At 47.0% G+C, this 18,644-nt stretch overlaps 1 protein-coding gene across 2 annotated transcripts in view; it reads right to left on the bottom strand.

Annotated features, from left to right (window-relative positions):
* Inae (inactivation no afterpotential E) overlaps positions 1-18,644 on the bottom strand; it is a 151,525-nt gene that overhangs the window by 46,017 nt on the left and 86,864 nt on the right. For both annotated transcript variants that reach the window (XM_077674158.1, XM_077674159.1), the window contains exons 3-7: positions 17,849-17,950; positions 14,182-14,353; positions 11,004-11,088; positions 8,737-8,871; positions 1,078-1,155 (exon numbers count right to left, since the gene is read on the bottom strand). In XM_077674158.1, coding sequence (XP_077530284.1) covers positions 1,078-1,155; positions 8,737-8,871; positions 11,004-11,088; positions 14,182-14,353; positions 17,849-17,950 — 572 coding nt within the window. The remainder of the gene's footprint in view (positions 1-1,077; positions 1,156-8,736; positions 8,872-11,003; positions 11,089-14,181; positions 14,354-17,848; positions 17,951-18,644) is intronic.

The following is an 18,644-nucleotide window of genomic DNA, read 5'->3' as shown; positions in this document are numbered from 1 at the left end:
AAAGCCGTGTTATAGACAAGCGTTTTAGCGACAGCGTTTTACCGACAGTAAAGAAAGAAAGAAAGAAAGAAAAAATGAAAGATAGTAAGAAAAGGCAATCCGTGGTTCTCCTTACCCATAAAGCGCTCGTGAGAGACCTATTCAAACCGCCAACAATGCGAATTCATCAATTGCAGCAACGCGTATACTCAAACGTGGGATCTGCGCTGTGACACAGTCTAATGCAGCTTGTCATGCTTGCGCTGCGGGATTCCGCAGTGCAGGACGAACTCTTGAGTTAAATTGTATGGCCGACATCGGCATCCATCAAACTATCATTGGCAGAATAGATTGGTCGCCCCAGCTTATAGTGGTTAAGTTGAACCATAGGATTGTCTTCGAGCGATAATGTGTTGGTGCTCCCCACGGTCCGATGTTTTTGTAAGAACTGTTCTTGATGCGGCGTAAGTCCCCAATAAATTTCATCTATCTTGTAGGCTGCCACGAATTCTTAGCCCGAGTGCCGAACTTTGACTAAGTTGTTTTCTTAGAGCGGAGTGCTCAGATTTGAGACTGCAGAAAGTATTTTCCGTTCGTATAAAAATTACAGATCGGCGGGGCGTGGAGGAGCGGCTATTTCTGCTCGACTAAAGCATGCAAGACTACAGTAATGGGAAGCGTCTTGCTGACACATAACATCATCAGCCCATTCTGGGTAACATTTCTACAACTTTAATAAAGTGCAGTGCTCCTCAATCAGTCTGTCAGGGCTCTGCACCCAAGGAATCCATGATTCATAATCAGACCAATTGTAATAAAATGTTCTCGACGGACGTTGTAATGCTGCAGGAATGTCATTCCTAAGAGAACACTAAGTGAACATTCGTAATATTGCACTGAAAAGGTTATTAACAAAGGCAAATCACAGGTATCGTACGGTTCGTTCTTGCGAAATATCTACCTTGCATCTCCCGCAGAAATACATAAGCCAGCTGCACTGCTTGTAGTATTGTGCGCGTTTATGCGATACGGGACCCCGCACCGCGGCAGACAAAAGTAAGACAAACAAGGGCAGCAAATGCGGGCGAGTCAACCCACCGGATGATTGACGTCTAAGAAGCGGGTAGCTGGCGTGACGGCGACGCCGGACAGGAACTGGTACGTGTCATTGCCCTTCTGTAATGGAACACATGAAATTGATTGATCACACGGTTAGACCCGCTTGTCGGGTGGAACCCCGCTGCAAGATACGCAGTTCATCAATGTCTGCAGTTTAAACCGCAGGCAGCGTGCAGGAAGAAACGTGATGTGTATTTTTACTTGTTAAACGACACTGCACGATACAAGTCGGTCGAAGCAGGCGTTGGGGGGGTAGGGGGGGGGAGGGGGGGGGAGGGGGGGTTACAATAAGGAAATGCGGGGTAGAATAGTATTTACTTATAATTTATACACATTTACCAAACGCGATTCTCCAAAACGACTTTGTGATTACACGGAGCCAAATATGCAGACCATTCGAGGAATGGCAGACACAGGAGAAGATAGTCATAACGCCAATTTCCCGCCTCTTTCATTAGACGTTCCCACCAACTGGTTTTCACCATCTTGTTCAGGCGAACCCGAAACTCCGCAGCAACAAAAAAATGGTCTCCATCCAGCCCTGCTACATTGGATGCCCAGCGAAGCTGTTGTGAACCACTGTAAATGCTCATAGGGAAGGGTATGAAATGTTTCCCGTCGTCTTGGCGGGCTTGTCGCTTGCGCACGGTTTCTCTGGCAGCAAATGCTGGGTTCCACCTAGCCTGAAAAATGCACTGGGCGTCTTGGACAAGAACCACTCTATTTAGTGACACTAATACTGCCTAGCCTTCAAACATAATCTACAAACATCATCTTTGCCAGAAAAACATGGTGGGTGGGAAGGGGGCAGGGAGTCTCATTGTTCACAGGCGCTTTATCATCCATAATACCGTTTCGATGCTTGTTTTGTGGTTTTTACACGAATACAGAGCTCTATGCTGTATGCCTGATTAGCCTGACTCATGCGCTCGGCGTCTTAGACGAGAACTGCTGGGTCATGTTTTTTGTTGTTGTTGTTGTTGTTGTTGTTAATGTTTACGACACGCAATTTTACGACCAAGGCTAACAGCTTCGCTGTAAAAGTAACGCCGCAATACCTGACGAACTTTTGGCAAACCGCCTTTAGCGACAACTGACGACCATTCGAGGTTAATCTGTCGGAAGGTGGCGTGAAATTTGCGCTGTTGAAAAATATGAACGGTTACCAAATAACTCCCGCGAAGGTCGTCGCATGACACTGAGAGAAAGCGATTGCATCGGTGTCAAAAAATGTCCTAAATTCCGTGCACTGCTTTTTCAGGTCGGAGGCACACTAGGGACTTCTGAACTTCAGCCACAGTCAAGTACAACTACGGAGCACTTTCCTCTACTTTCCACTGTCCGAGCTATAGCGCATATCCGATTTGAAGCACCTCGCTCCAAACGACGATGTATCGAAACAGTCTTTTGGAAACAACTATGATTATACCGCTGGCCCGTGTGCTGTTTATATCACCTTGCTTAAGAATAAAATCTGCAAAGATAAAGATCCCAGAAAAAGTTAATTGATGGTTACTTTGTAGATGTTTAAAGAGCATCTGCAACACTTTTCTCAATTTTGTTTTCAAAATCTTAAGTGCTTTTAGAACGTAGTCAACAAAGACATCGAGTGCTCAGAATAGGCGGTTACAAAATACCCGAGTCCAAGATTACTTCTCCATGCCCATCACATAAATTAGAAGCTGGCTCAAGAGATTTTTCTCTCCTTCCTAATCTTGCCATTCTCCGAGCGCTCGAATTGCGTCATTACAGCCATGTAGCGGCCATTGGCCGGCTTTCGTTCAGTTGCACCAATGAACACAATGGATGGCCCCTTTTAAAAAAATTGCCACAAAAGCAAAGCAGAAACAGAAGGCGAATCTGCTACGACGAGCAAATCGCGCAATGCCACTCTGTGCTAGCCATAACTATAGCTTTCACAATGCTTCGAGACGCAAAGGAAAGAATGAAAGCATTTATTGAAAGTGATTCAGAATCCCTTTAAAAACGCATGAGTATCTTTCTCATCCTTGCGAACTTCACGCTCCCCTAATGCGCACTCCTTGCCTCGGCTTCAAAAAATGGCCGCGTATCTGCTCCTTTGGTTGCAAATGTCGCCGAAAGACGATAGTCGACTGGTGCTCCTGCCAAGTAAATGTCTCCCTTATATTTCCCGCCCCCCTCTCATACTGTACATTTCCTGTCCCGTTCCTTCCAAGATAACATGCTAGAGGTTCGCTCAAATCAATTTAAATTTACCGCGTTTTACTGCTTCAAGTCCGGTGTATCCTATCCAGTGGAACCTTTCGTTGCTATCGCCGTTTAATTTCCTCAAGGCGGCCAAGAGGTGGTGCGGGCAACAGCAGGCGACGGTTTCCTGCCGTTTATGTAGTATTTCATTTGCAGTCGCAAGAAACAAGCATCCATGAATTTGTTAATAAAGGAACACTGCAAATGTCATTCATGTATTGTTTTTCTGCCTTATATTTGCGTGATGTCTTGTTCTTGTTCAACAACGTTGACAAGTATGAACATTGACACCGGACTTAGACGTTCAGATTTGGCGGTGGGTATATAAGACTATTGCGAAGGTTTTGTTTCCCTTTGGCCGGGTGGCTGAATCGAGTCACAGACATTTAGAGAAACAGACACACCAAAATTTCTGCATTTAAGTAGCCCAAGAAAGATTATCGTCTTTAAAAGTTCTCAAGTCAGCATTTCGTACCCGTGCGTAGCCCTCTAGCCGTCTGAGTGGTCCCGTTTCCTCACTTTAGAAGTGGCATTAGCTGCCTGTCGCCTATTTTGTTGCCCGGCAGTATCGGCATATCGCCGCCCTTACTCTCATTCGCTCCTCTTTTCAAGCCCACACTGGCTGCAGACTCAATTCAAGAAGGCCAACAAGCGGTGGCGGGAGTAACAGCACCCGTCGAGGCAAACGCGGCTAGCGAATCGCGCTCCGATTTCTCGTCTCCATGGCGACGTGCCCAGCACTGTGAAAGTAGTTTTCGCCACTCTCGAGGAATTCCTCTCCACGCGATATTTCCATTTGTTCGTCATCTAGTCTTCTATCGATCGCTCTGTTGGCAGAGGGGTGCGGAAAGAACTTTCATCATCATCATCATCAACAACAACATCAGCCTACGCAGGCCCACTGCAGGGCGAAGGCCTCTCCCAGTGACTTCCAACAGCTCCCGTCCTGCGCCGCGCGAGTCTACAGTTTACCCTCGAATTTCCCTATTTCGTCCCTCCCTCGTATCAATGGCCTTAATCTTCTTTTAGACCCATCTCTTGGTATCCATCGTGTTACCCTACATCTCCATCGGTTGTCGGTTCGTCTCACTACATGGCCAACTGAAGTCCATTTCTTTTCCTTTGCTTGAAGTATGATATTTTCTATTCTAGTTTGTTCTCTGATCCAGGTAGCTCGTTTACTGTCCAGAAGTGTTACTCCTAACATTATTCGTTTCGTGGCCCATTCAGCCGATCTAAGTTAGTTTTCCAGTTGTATAGTAAGGCACCAAGTTTCAGCTCCGTATGACATCACCGATGCACTGGTTGTACATTTTTCTTTTGAGCGACAGAGGTAGCTTACTTTTTATTATTTGGGAGGGTTTTCGTAGTGCTCCCCAAACGATACCTATTCTGCACCGGATTTCCCTCGCACGGTTGGGGTGAGAACTAACTATGAGCACTAACCAACTTTGTGCCGCGAGAATGTCTCGACATGTCCCATACCTATTGCTCAGACAATAAAAAAAGCAGAGGGTCGCGTCGAACTCGCAGTCATCTGACTCGTCATGGCAGATGGAGCTTACAGGCGAAGGACATGTCAACCAAGTTAGCTCTCCGCGGATTGGTTGTCGCTGTTGACACGTGAAGAACGGTTGTAGGCGAAGCGTTAACACGCGTCATTCTCCGCAGAGGACAAGGACGACGAAAGCGAACTAAGCACCCCCGGATAGCGTAATCGATTTCCAGCTCGCCTAAGCCTTAAAGGTGAAAGCGGAAGAGAAGCAGCCACCGTTTTCGCCCTAACGAGGTCCACCGCTAAGCTTTGTTTGACGAGATAATGGGAGGAAAGCTCTCGGGTGCTGCAACGAAAGCCGCGTGTAAGCTCTTTGCTTTTTTTTTACCGCCATCTCACGCCTGGCTTCGCCTAACCTCGCTAAGACGCAACTTCCGCGGCAGCCGGAAGATTGATTGTTAAGGTTGGCAAACAACTGGCTCTCATTACAAAAATTGTGACGGAGTGCTCGGAGCTTAGCGCGTGCTCGCTAATTAACGTCGTTGAACTTATGGAGTCAGACGGTGCTGGAAAAAGAGGAGGGCTTAACGTGTTTCGACGCTCCGACGGTGACCTTTTTCCCTCTAGTGACGTGTGACCAGGCAAGTTTCTCTTGTCTTGTGTGTTTTGTTCTTCGTAAGAGACTGTCGTGACTCGTGGCAACGCTCGCGAGTAGCGTAACCAACACAGGCCAGAGTCATAGCCAGTAAACTGATTCATTTAACCAGAGAAGACGAACGAAGTTTGTATTCGAATTCATCTGACAAGCGGCTGGTACTAGTAGTAGAAAAACTATTTTGCCCAGGTTGGGATCAAGAGAAGAAGAGTGGGAAGATTAGTCGGCGGCGACTTTGACTATTCGAACAAGTTGGACTTGCACGTACAGGTCAGAACTGAACATCGCGGTCTTCCACTGCCCCGTGGTTCTAATTTCTAATAAACAACGCTACTCTTCAACTACTCCCAGATTTCCTTATCTGCGAATATGTCTTATAGAGCACTGCACGGGCCCGGGCCGGCCCGAAAGCCCGGGCCCGACCCGGCCCGCGGGCCGGGCCGGGCCGCCCGAAGTCAATTTTCGTCGGGCCCGGGCCGGGCCCGGGCTCAATGCCGTGGGCCCGGGCCGGGCTCGGGCTCAATGCCGTGGGCCCGGGCCGGGCTCGGGCTCGACGCCGTGGGCCCGGGCCGGGCTCGGGCTTGAATTCATAGGCACGGCCGTTAATAGGTCCGACGTGAAGTGTAGAAAAGAGCATCAAAATGAATATTCTTGGTTTATTTTTGCGCGCTCCTTGCTGTTAGTTGTACTCATTGTTTTAAAAACGTGTTTTGCTAGGTTTGATGGCCACTATACTGCAATTTTAATGTCATTTCTTGTACTGCATCAATATTTTATATTTTTGTGTATAACATACCAAAGATACGGTTACAAGGAATGCCCAAGAGGGGAAGGAATTAATTCAGATATCCTGGAGCTGTGCACCTATGTCTATGTATGTACACGTGTGTTTTAGATGTCGCACCAATCAAAATGCGGTTGCCGTGGCCGGGAATCAAACACGCATGCCAGAGAAACACCACCGCTTAACGACCACTGCAGGTGAAGTATTTCAACACGCGTACATACTCGTTGATTCAAATGCGGATAAAAAAATTTCAACAATACCAACTTGTGGCCGAGACAACCACGTGAAGTTGCCAAGAGTCTGGTAATCAGAGGTGATGGTGTCTCTCGTCTAAGAATACGAGCTATTATTACGCCGATGTGGCGTGAACTGCAGACGGTGAAAGCTAAACTGCGTGCACTTTTAAACACTTATTTTTTGCGTTCAGTTCATGACGTGCTTGTACAGACTAGATGCTTCGTCTGATCACCGAGAATATAATAAACAAACTTACTTCAGCGTCAGAGACCGGGCCTGGTCTCACACGCGCGGGCCCTCTTTAGGCCAAAAAATAAATCACCGGGCCGGGCCGGGCCTGGGCTTGAGATGGCGGGCCCGGGCCGGGCTCGGGCCAGGCTCACTTTTGAATGCCAGGGCCCGGACCGGGCTCGGGCTAGGTGTTACGGGCCCGGGTCGGGCTCCGGCTTCGCGAAGCGGGCTCGGGCCGGGCTCGGGCCTTAAAATCAGGCCCGTGCAGTGCTCTAATGTCTTACACTGGATGAATGTTCTTCGAGAGTTATTTCTGGGTAGACAAAACAATGATACACCGTGTATAGTGAGTTAAAACTACAGGCTCCTACGCTGACCTTTCACGACCTCCTGCATCTTCTACACGAGTTATATTTTCATCCACGAGTATTTTGAACCCAGCGCACTCTAGGAGAACAGTAGCGTTATTTCACATATCTCTGTTCTTTTGGCTATTCCCCATTCACAAGTGTAGTTTTTAAGCATCTTGTGCATTAGCAGTGTGCATTTGGGGCCGCACTTAGGGGTTTGCTCGGTTTGAAAAAAGGTACAATATTAAGGAAGAAACATTACTCACTTCGAGGCGAGTACGTACCATTACACGGCGAGGAACTTCCTAAAGAAGTTTCTTGCCGAAGCCCTATACTATACGCGCTATACACGGATTTCCACTGGACGAATTCAAGCTTGCACACGTCCATAGGAAGACACTTTACAGAAATAGCTGTATACTTCCAGCGTTATCAAGACTTCATTAATGCATTTCTGTGCAGAATTCAGCTTTACATTTTTTCTTAATAGGCGTGACCAGCGCGATCTAGGACGAGCAGCTTGTTACTTTAGTGGTCGGCGTCGATCTAAGTTCTCGGGTGCGCTGCACTTCGGACATGACATTTATAATATTAATGCACCAGCGCATCACTGAAGATTTTGTTTATTGTCGTAGGTAAGTACGAGAACATCAGATATTGAGGAAACTGGTAGAGATTCTTTGTCAGACATCAGTATCCCTATTAGGTAAATCTCCTCTATGAGCGGTAAATCTTTCAAGCAGGAGCTTGTACTTAGTTTAATAACAAGTGCGCTTTCCCGTTAACAAATATACTCCTTGGTACGGTGCATTTGCATAGAAAAGAGTTAAATTTGCGACATGCAACGACAGCTTTTACAAAGTGACCTACAGGGCTTTTTTTTTTATATTGTGCTGCCAAAAAGGTCTAGAGCGTCCCACATAAAAACTAACATTTGGTTTCGTTTTTTTAAAGACATCAGCATTAACGTTCCTTCCACTTAATTAGCTGCTTTCCTGGGAGAGCGTGATAGCTTGATCCAGTTAACCTTTGCTCTACATTAAAGAACTGGGGGAACATTAATAAGAAAACCTCCATTATCGTTCCAAGGAGCATCGATTGCACTTGATGGTTGTTTGTACTTGTATTGCGGAAAGAGCCCGTGCTTCTCGCCAGATGAGGCTGAAACCGTAAGAAATTTGAAATCGGTAACTGGGACTTGATCATTCGTATTTCTTAACCCACCAGAGCGAAGTCGTCACACACACACACACACACACACACACCCACACACACAACCCTCACCTTGTCTTCTGAAGCCGATGGAATATTTATGCGCGTAAAGAATGTCCAAGGGCAGCCCCTCAGTGCAGCACACTACATGTACAGAGCAATAAACGTATCTTTGCTATTTATGCTGAGTATAGACCACAATTCGCACACTGCTGCGTAGTCTGTCAGTTCCGTATTTTTGGTTGTCCGTCACTCTTGATGCACGACTCGCAGATGAAAAACGGTGAAAAGGCTGACGTGCTTGAACGTATCCTTACACAACTTTTAAAACAGTCATTAATATCATCATCGTCATCAGATTCCACAGGCATCTCGCTGAAGAGAAAGCTCTATTGAGTATGGAGGTTCTGAGGAGGCAAACGACGGCTTGTTTTAGACTCACCTGATTGGCGATAACGAGCCTCTCCTGTCGTTGGAACTTCCTCAGGAGCACAAGACCCGCCACCACGTCGGACGGTACCACGTCCAGGTCGCGGAAAAAGTCCGACAGGAGCTTGGCTATTTCTGCGAACGAGTTCTGCCAAATGAAATGCGCATACGCGCGTTTTTAGACCACGAAGTTGTCCTGAAAGCGACAGACTTTTCGGGAGAACTTGCATTCAACTTATCTATGACTACGTTCGTTGTGGTGTAAAATGCGAACCTCACGTGGGTCATGCGGAGTTGCAAGACGGCGTTAGGGTTTAGTCTATGCTTCGAAGGTAAAGAAATACGATACGGCGGGGGAGAGAGAGAAAACGTTTTTATTGAGCATCAGGTGCGGCGTGGGCCCTTTTCTGAGAAATCCATGTACCGCCTGGGCTCGACTGCCACTCTCGACCAGTAGAAGTTGGTCTTGAACAACGCTCCTCTCACCAAATCCAACACTCACGAAGAGTCAGGGAACAACACTGAGACTAATACAGACTAGCACGTTTCCGCATTCAATGGGGATGCACCTGTTATTCGCGACACAATTCGACGCCCAATGTGAATTCTGCAACCAGCCAGGCACTCTTGCTCACATTATCTGGAAGTGTGACAATAACCCCAACCTGCCAAAGATTTCCCCGCCCCCTGAGCAGTGGGAGATATATCTCAAACGCAGAGTTCCGCGCATGTACGCGACTCTCTCCCTCGCACGCCCATCTCAAGCGTAAAAACAACCGTTCAAAGGGAGGAATAAAAAGGCGCTTGTGGTAGGAATAGGACGACGGCGTTCTTTCGTCGTCGCGCCCGCTCTACGGGAATACGACACCTGGCATTGCTGTATCCCGATCAAGGCCACCCTAATCATCGTCCCTCGCTTTTCAGTTCAACTGTGGTTCTCCAGGCGGTGTCTTTCTAAAGGAAGCAACGCGGAGGATCAACGGTAAGCACGCCTTAGTTATATTTATCTTCCGTTTGTTCATTGGAACGTAGTGTAATTCGCTGCGATACCAAGCCGCGAGGGCCCCGTCTCAAGCGTGACTTGGGAAGCCATGAGAGGGGTCATACGAGGGTAACCACCTCTCGTTAATGAAACACATCATGGCCAGATAGCGCATATTACGAAATTCCTCAGGCACGTAAGCCTGCTTACGTGAGTGGAAAACGAAAGCCAGCGAATATTACACTTCTTCACTGCTACACCATGCTTGCTAGTGTCATTAGATAAGATATCAGAGTATGACCACAGAGGCACGCAAGTCAGCAACGGCGGCCATTTCGGTACTTATCAGTGTTGCGATGCTGACACATCAACGGCTTCGCCGCTAACTTCAACCGGGTTGTTTGTGAACAACACTTCCGGCACACGTTAAAGATCCCCAGGTGGTCAAAATTAATCCGGAGCCCTCCACTACGGCGCGCCTCATCGCCTGCGTTGCGTCGGCGCGTTAAACCCTACCATCAATCAATCTGTTAACAACACTTTCGAAGATGCAGCAAAACGCCATCTTTGGACACCCTTCTGCTGATGAAATGATGTTACACGCGTGATCTTTGATTTGCTTTTGGAGCGACGTCAGTGGCGCGCAGCTGCACAGCAGGGAAGACAAGCTAAGCCTATCAGCGTTTACCGACAAAAGCACATAAACAACAAAATGGCGACGCCCATCAACGTTCGCAGTGTAAACAAATGTCACGTGATGCGAACTGACCAATGATCATGGCGGCGGTACGGAACAATAGAAGAAAAGAGTGCCGATACTCTGTAACCTCATCTACTGACACTAATGTTTGTGTCTCTTTCTACTCTCTCGTCTCTTCGTCTTTGAATGCGAATTAGTCCGACCAGCAGACCGGCCGCAGTTTACACGGAAACTTCCCCAAAGTCAGAGCTCTACCTTTCGTGAACCTATTCTACGCACGTGCTGCCACGTTCACTTGTAATGGGGCAGGCATTAGGCCTAGTCTTCTTCTATTCCGGCAAGGTGTCCAACTAGCGCAGTTGTTAGTGCACTTGGCTTTTTGATCTGGCCGCTTCAGTTAAAATCATACATCATCAAAACGTAATTTCTCTTAACAGTGGGGGCCATTTTTTGTACCATTTGTGCTGACGGCGGCGACTACGATCAATTTTCGCTTTTGATGAGACACCGGAGGCCTTAATAAAAGACGGAGCTTGGAAGCGTACTGTGTTATTAGAAGTGCAGAGATAAAGCAAGTAAAAGTTGCTAGGGAGCTTACCCTATTTCGATCGTTGGTTCCCATGCAGCAGAAGAGGAGGCGGCAGCGTTTGTTCCAACTGTCCTGATACTCACGGACAGCTTTCCTGTGGTAGACGAGAACAAAGAGAGGAAACTTAAACACGAACAGAAGAACATAAAAAATGATGGAGCGAGAGCAAAATTGGTTTTTCTTAAAGTAACGTTCACCGCCTTGTTTACCGACTCAAAGTAGAGCGGCACACTCCCGAGGGTTCATTAGGCGATCTTCAGGCAGCAGCTGCGCCATTATTATGCAGCCGGTCTTAGGTTTCCCACGGATTAAACGCAAAATGCCGTAAAATAAATTCTGAGGGGCCCACATTATGCACTGCGTTTCATGCAAATTGTTTCAGAATGCGATATTTTATCATCAAAGAGGAACGAAGAAGCCCGGGAAAAGGCCCTTAAAACATGCGTCGAATTACAAGTCATACTTTCATTTTTTTTTAAACCAGAAGACCAGCGATAGTTTATTTAATACTTGATGTTGTATGGTTGTTTTACACGTCCACACACACTGCGTACCAGTAAGAAAAAGTTGCACGCGCTAGACTTCTTTTCCCATTTTTGTTAGTAAAAGTAGTTCCACAGATTTGTCAATATATGTTTTTAATAGCGAAAAAAACCCTTAGAGGCGATTAATTACGCTTGGTTGATGAGTTAGTGCGTTAACGAATATGCGCTCTGTGAGAATAAGTACTAAAAACAGTGGTTTAATCATGTGTCCTTCGCCCAATTAGACAGGGCGGTTCGCTGCTCTAATTACAGCGCACGACGAAAGAAACAGCGCCAAAAAGGATGTGGCTGTCACAAATATCTCCAGGTCTCCAAACTAAATATAAACGCAAACTTTCTTTACCCCCAATGTTTTGAGTCCTATAATTTCCGCATCGCTTTTTTGTTATTATTCCTACAGGCCTTGGTGGCTGTAGTGAAGTCCGCCTCTACGAGTAATAACCCGAGGAAATTTGATAACCTCAGTGCCAGGCTAGCCGTCGTGGAGGAACAGACGACACGAAACGAAGAGACATGTCGCCCAAGTTCTGATTGGCTGGGAATATAATTATCAATATGAATAGACGCGCAGTCTAGGAATCCCACGCGAAATCTTCCCCGATGTGTCGACATCGCCTGTCCCCTCGCCGGTAGCAAAAAGCGAAAAGAAAAAACAAGCTAGGGAATTCGCGTAGAACATTTCAATGTAGTAGCACCAAACTTTGTTCTTAACTCGCAGATTTTGTTTTTTTAACGCTGCTTGTCAAGCTAACGCAGTGCGGCTGAATTTGTCGATGAAACACTGTTTTTGTCACTACCTCTCTCATTCACTTCATTTCTCGAAAAATGAAATTTTATCATCTCAAAGGTGCTGACACCTGTCCTGGTTCAAAGGCATGAACCCAAAGAAACGTCAATTTAAGGCAAAAGTGGATATGTCGTCGCTGATTTCGCGTACAGCCGTCGTCATAGATTAGTAAATTCGCCTGGCGGAATTTGTCGCTCGTAATCTGAAAAAAAGAGCTAAGTTCTACACCACCATAGAGTGTTTCATACTAATATATACTAGAGGGAAATCTGGCGCGAATGTCTAGGCGGGCCGCGCTTCAGCGAGCGTTCCGTCCTGTGCCGGGCAGGCACGTTCCACTTTTCCTTTGCATGGCTCAAGAAAAGGCTGAAAAGTTGGCTCTGGCTTCAAAAAAGCAGCAATACTACTGCAGAAGATTAATCAAATTAGTTTTGTTTTTATAAAATTGAAGCTCCAAAAAAGTCTTATTTGCAGGAATTATTTAGAAGCTTCATGCAAGATGAACAAGAAAAAGATTTTACTCTTTTATGTTGGTTTTGTCTTCGAGACAAAAACGAAGCTCAGCGGCTAGCCAAGCCAAGTAGGCGAGGAACGTCGCTGGCTCCAATGGCGGCGCCCACGACGGTCCGAGATTGCAACGCCAGGTTTCTTTCTAGCATACATTAGTATGGAACTCTACATACACCACATGCCGAGATCAGGCAGTGGGAAGTTCCAGAGAGTCGCCGAGGAAGAGAGTAGACACTCATCGATGGGTACATGAGGAGTACGGATGGCCCAGATTACAATGCAGGACCAATGGTATCACAATAGCTTTTCCAGTAACGTTGCGCACGACTGCGACAGCCCATTTTAAGGACAAACACAAATTGATATGACGCAAGAAAGACTGATAAGACATGATTACTGACGTAACTGCCCTAGTGAAGCGTTGCGTAATAAGGAATTATGGGTATGCTGAGTTCATGCGGGGTATAGCGCGCAGAGGCGTAAATAGAGATATTTTCAAAAAGAGCGAAATCGCGTAATTTCCCATAGTAATAGGGTTTAGCGCAGCTTTCATGTTTCTACAGTACGTTTTCCATACACTTCGTATGTAAGGAACTCATACGGAGAATGATGCGGCGTTTCTGGCAGTCGTATGGAAGTAAAAATGGTGCCAAGTTTTTGACGGGACGGCTCTGCACTATTTTGTTACCATGTGTTTCTCAAAGATGTTTTTTTTTTCATTGCGATAGTATGCCCTTTGGCATAAGTTCCAACAGGGACAAGTTGCCCCGTTATATAACGGCAATTGTCGTGATAGGTAAAGACTCCGTATTCCCATAATCGTATATACCGAACGTTTCGAAAGTGTGACGAGGAAGAAAGGAAGAAGTATGGGGTGCACTATACCTTCAAATGAATTTTCTCACACGGCTTCATATATCCCTGCAGCACACCCTCCCGAGTGCGCACTAAATATGTACACGTTGTCATCGTGTACAATATTTACGCACTTCCTGCGCGCTTACTGCGCAAATGTCGTGTTCTTTTGGTGAGAAGCCCAATGGCAGTGTGCTAACGCAGGCGTTTGTTTCTTTGTTAATCGAAGGGGCTTGGAAGATTTCCCCTCCCTGCCGCGTTGCGAAGCGGCGAAGGAAATGGCAAAGGAAGAAATCATTGACATTTGAAAGTCGCTTTGAGCAGTCTTAAGCAAGCTACAGCTGATGGCGTCGGCAATAAATATGACGACGGCGATGATCACAGCGACCACAATGAAGCGATACAACTTATATTCCCCTCCCTGTAGCCGCTTTTGCTCATTCTGAAAACGTATCTCCGGCAGCTTCGATTCGCCACCAAACCAACCAACCTGTGCCTCCAGTTGCGCTGGGAGTTTCCGGACCTCTTGTAGCGCAGCTTGCCGTCTTTGAGGCTCCGCTGGTAGCGCTTCATCTTCACCCACGTGCGCCCGGCACGATCGAATGTGCACCACACGGTCACCAGGACGCTCAGCAGAACGCACCAATTGCACACGATGATTCCTGTCACAGAGCAACGCCAGGAAGACCACTGGGAACGCTGCGTAGTTGCCTCGCAAGTGAAGCTTATCAATTACTCTAACAAGGGCGATGCTTTTTCGTTTTGTTTACACCCACGCAATTTGGAGTACTTCAATCAGAGGAGTCACAAGGGGGTAAATATCAATGCACGGGGGACAAGCAACCAAAGTGTACTACATTTGGGGCTTTTTAAAGGCACGTTGGTACGGGTGGGAGAGGCGTGGCGAAACAGGGCGTGAAGACGGCAGTGGATGCGACAAAAAAGAAGAGCACAACTCTGACGAGTGCACAATAGCATTTGGTTGCCCCCGTTAGTTGTAAACAAAGGAAGAGATCAAAGACGATTGGGTGAGGGCGGTGCTTATGCATGAAAGAGGGGCGCTTAGCAAACCAGGCAACAGAACAATGATTCGATACAAAAACAATGACAGCATGTATACAACGCGGTCAAAGTGCGCTACTGACTGATCCTTGTGTGATATTCGGTACGCATCCCCGCTATCTTGTTCAGCTCCTTAACATGCCATATTTATTTTTCATAGCGTGCACTGCATATTCAGAACAGCTCTCTTTTTTTTTTCATCTGCCGCCCACCTCGAAATGAAAATTGCAGATTTTTCATAATAAATTACCAATAAGGCGCTGTTGTAGCACGATTAGCTTGAAGAAGGTCGATAGAGTATACTAATCGAAGCAGCTGTCCGTGGGGAGCGATGTTTTAGGCAAAAACACCCCAACAAATGAGACAGCATGATCCGCTTAACCGACCCATGTTTAGTCTACGATACGCACGACGCTAGGAAAAAAAACGCAATACTTTACGCAAGACATGGTTTATGACCCAGCGCAAAACGCTGAATATGAGGACGATCCGGGGGAAATACAGAAACTTTTCTTTATCGCAGCGAGGATACCCTAACTTGTGAAACTCGCTAAATTTTGCAGCACGACATGTGAGAAGAGAAATCATGGAAATGATTCAAGTGTGACCTGCATAACGTGAAACTGCCTTGAAAAAACAAGCGCACATCTGTTATTTAACAACAGTTTGAAGGTATCTCGGCACTGTAAGGAACGTTGGTTGGGCACCATTGCAATGCTAACTTTGTACACGAAACCCTATCTTTAAACATCTCACTTAGCTAGCAATATATGGTAAAAAATTGAATATTGCTACCACACACATTTAGTACTACTGTGTGCATTGTAGGCAATAGTTCGTTTCGGTAAAAGTGTTTAACTCCCTTTGAAGATTAAAATCAAGAATGCGTGGGTCACGTCCTGAGTTTTTCTTTTTTTTTTCGGCCGATGTACACGCACTTTTCCGAACACGAGAAAAGCGTGTTCGGAAGTGAAGCTTTATCGCGTACGACCATTCCCATCAACTTTCTGTTCTCAACTATCGCGCGGCAAGCCCACATGTCGAAAATACCTCCATTTATAGTATGCTCGATATGTTGATAACCTCGGAGAACCAATAAACGGCCCATCACATCGGCCAAAAAATAGGTGAAAGTCAAAGTTAGAGGACTAAGCTAGATGAAATTACATTGCAAATGAGTGTCACCTCATCCCAGCAGTTAGTGCAATGAGCGCGTATTGTGTTTTCTACTCTACCACGCACCACAGATAATATAACGCCCTCAATTTCCACTAAATAAGTACAGCCTCCCAAATTTTTTAATAATATAGCGGGAGCGACGACCTACCGGCATGTCAGCGCCTTATCACGGTGTTCAGCAGCGAAATAGTCGAGAGTACGCGCACGCGCATAGGGCTATCTGCTGTATGAGTGTCGTCTGCTACGCTATTTCCTTCAGAGTGGTACACCCCCTGCCACTGCATCTGAATGACTTTGTTCCCCACGCTGCTTAACTACCTCTGGCAGCAGCCATAGAGTTTCTTAGTAAGTATACTCAATGGCGGCAGCGAAACGGCCTTGCAAGATAAGAAAAACAGAGAGCGTGTTGCCCTGAGAAGAAAAGCGCAGCAGACGATGCTCCGACAACCGATAGTTCCATGCACGTGCGCGTAGCCTCGCATATTTTCCCGGTAAACACCGTGATAAGGCGCTGACATGCCGATCGGTCCTCGCTCCCGCTATATTATTAAAAATTTGGGAGGCTGTACATAACGGTTTACATATGGCAAAGTACACAGGACTTCGATAGCTTCATTTCAGTGCCCTTGTCATTATTTTCCCACTATCTAGATCGTTCAGGAGATTTTCACTGCGGCTGCATCACAGCCCAGGTGTCACTTTAGCCTCAAGAAGTCCCAGATGTGACGAAAAGTTAATTTTACACCTAGTGTGATTGTGTACGCAATTTCAGGATAGGTCTGTTTCAGGGTGTAATCTCAGGTATATGAAAGTCTGTTCATCAATCAAATTCTACTCACAAGTCTGAAATCAGTGTGCTCCAAAAAGCACATTGGCGACAAAGAGCTTACATTGATGCTCCAAACAGCATGCCAGAACATTCAAAATCTAGTAATAAGAATCCGTAGAATTGCTTGGGTTTGGGCGAGTTTGTTCATATCCACTTGAAACTTCAGCCTGAATGAAAACGCACATGACGTGGGAAGAGAACACGGACACAATGCTGACTAGTTTGCTAACAAAAAAGGAGAACATATATGCATGAAACATTGCACAACATTGGCACAGCGCGACACTCTTTCCTCGGAGATTATTAAACAAGATAATCGCTAAGAAGGTCCTTTTCTTTCTCTGTCACAGCTACGGGAGCTAAGCTGACGCAAGTGTCTGCTTTCCTGCTGATAGCCACTGCCTTGACCGCTTCACGTGCGAGGCAATTGCGTCTTTCTAACGTTAGCTACACTGGCCGAGCTTCAGCAGTCTCACGTGGCTTCTGGAGAGGCGTGCTGCGCATGCGCGAGGAGCAGTGACATCACACGGCGCACAGCTGGCGCCGGCACGTGCCCAGCTGTGCGCCTCCGTTGCGCAGTAACCAAGGCTGACGCTGCGCCAGAGCCGCTTGATAGCGCCTCCCATTTTTTGCGCATGCGCAGAGGTGTCAATGGGGGTTTGCCGGTGTGTTGAAGGAGAGTGAAACTGCTGCTCAGCGGCGCAGAAGAGCGGAGAAGCTTCTCATCGGATCCCGAAGTAGTTGCCTGGCAATGAGCGGTTGAGCGTAGGAAGAATGGACAGAAGAACGCTATACGTGCTGCGGAGACAGCGGAGCAAAGGGAGGAACGTCTAGCAAAACGGCGTCGCCAAGAGGCCGAGCGACGTGCCCGACCATCTCAGCAGCAGAAACTCGCGCTACGTATATCCTGGCATAGCCGAGCTAAGCCACTGCTAATTCTTTCCAAAGTACTTCGATATCGTCGATGTGCGCGGTGCATTTGGGGCAAGTGCGGCAATGTAATGGTTTTCTTCCTACGTCCTGCGTTTTTTCGTTGAAACTGAAGTTTCAAGTCAAGAATAATCGAATCGAAGGGTGTGGTACTCACCGAGCACGGCGTCCTTGGCGACGCCCGTAGGACAGCTGTCATAATGCTTGCTCACCCAGATGACCCCGACGACAAGCCAGGAAACCTCTACCAGGAGTATTCCTGCGCCAAGCCATCGGCACAAGGCAAAGTAAAAACAATTCACGCATCTCCACGAAGTGAATCATGACGAGTGGGCGAAGCACTGGGAATCGTTCTTACCGTAAATCACCTGTGGCATTGCCCACTCGCGCATGTAAATGAGTGACAATGCGTGTGTACACTATACACAATTCCAATCCAACCCAATCTCATACAATTCAATTTAATCCAATCCAATCCAAATCCAATGCAATTCAATCCAATGCTCCTCGCGCATGCGCAACACTGTGTACACGGACGTCAAGTCCCGGACAAAGCGAGGTCCTAAGGTGCTCGCCCATAAAACATCTTCGCTAACAATAGCTGTCTGATCTACAGTCACGTCCGCACTATGGTGCCACATTTACTAAATTCACTGCACTCCCAGGGCTAACGATCTAATGTAGGTCGCACCGCGCATTGCACGCAAAGGTTCACTGAGAGACACAATGCGCAAGGGATCATTCGGTGACCTTTCGGAGGGTACCTTTCGGGTGACCCTTCAGAGCTGAAAGGTCATTCGGTGAACTTCCGGTGACCTTTCGGCCATTCGGTGATCATTCCGCAACTTTTGCGCTCTACTGGCTCCTTGTTTTTGCAAGGGGATGCATAGTGCGACTCCAGTCCCTCACGCTTTTCTCCCGATCCGGATACTTTCGAGAAAATTCCGCAAATG

This window comes from Haemaphysalis longicornis, unplaced genomic scaffold (assembly GCF_048455015.1).
Source record: "Haemaphysalis longicornis isolate Haplotype H1 unplaced genomic scaffold, Haemaphysalis longicornis Haplotype H1 scaffold_6, whole genome shotgun sequence".
NCBI classification, from domain to species: Eukaryota; Metazoa; Arthropoda; class Arachnida; order Ixodida; family Ixodidae; genus Haemaphysalis; species Haemaphysalis longicornis.
Note: the sequence above shows the minus strand (reverse complement) of the source record. Positions and strands in the feature narration are given on the sequence as shown.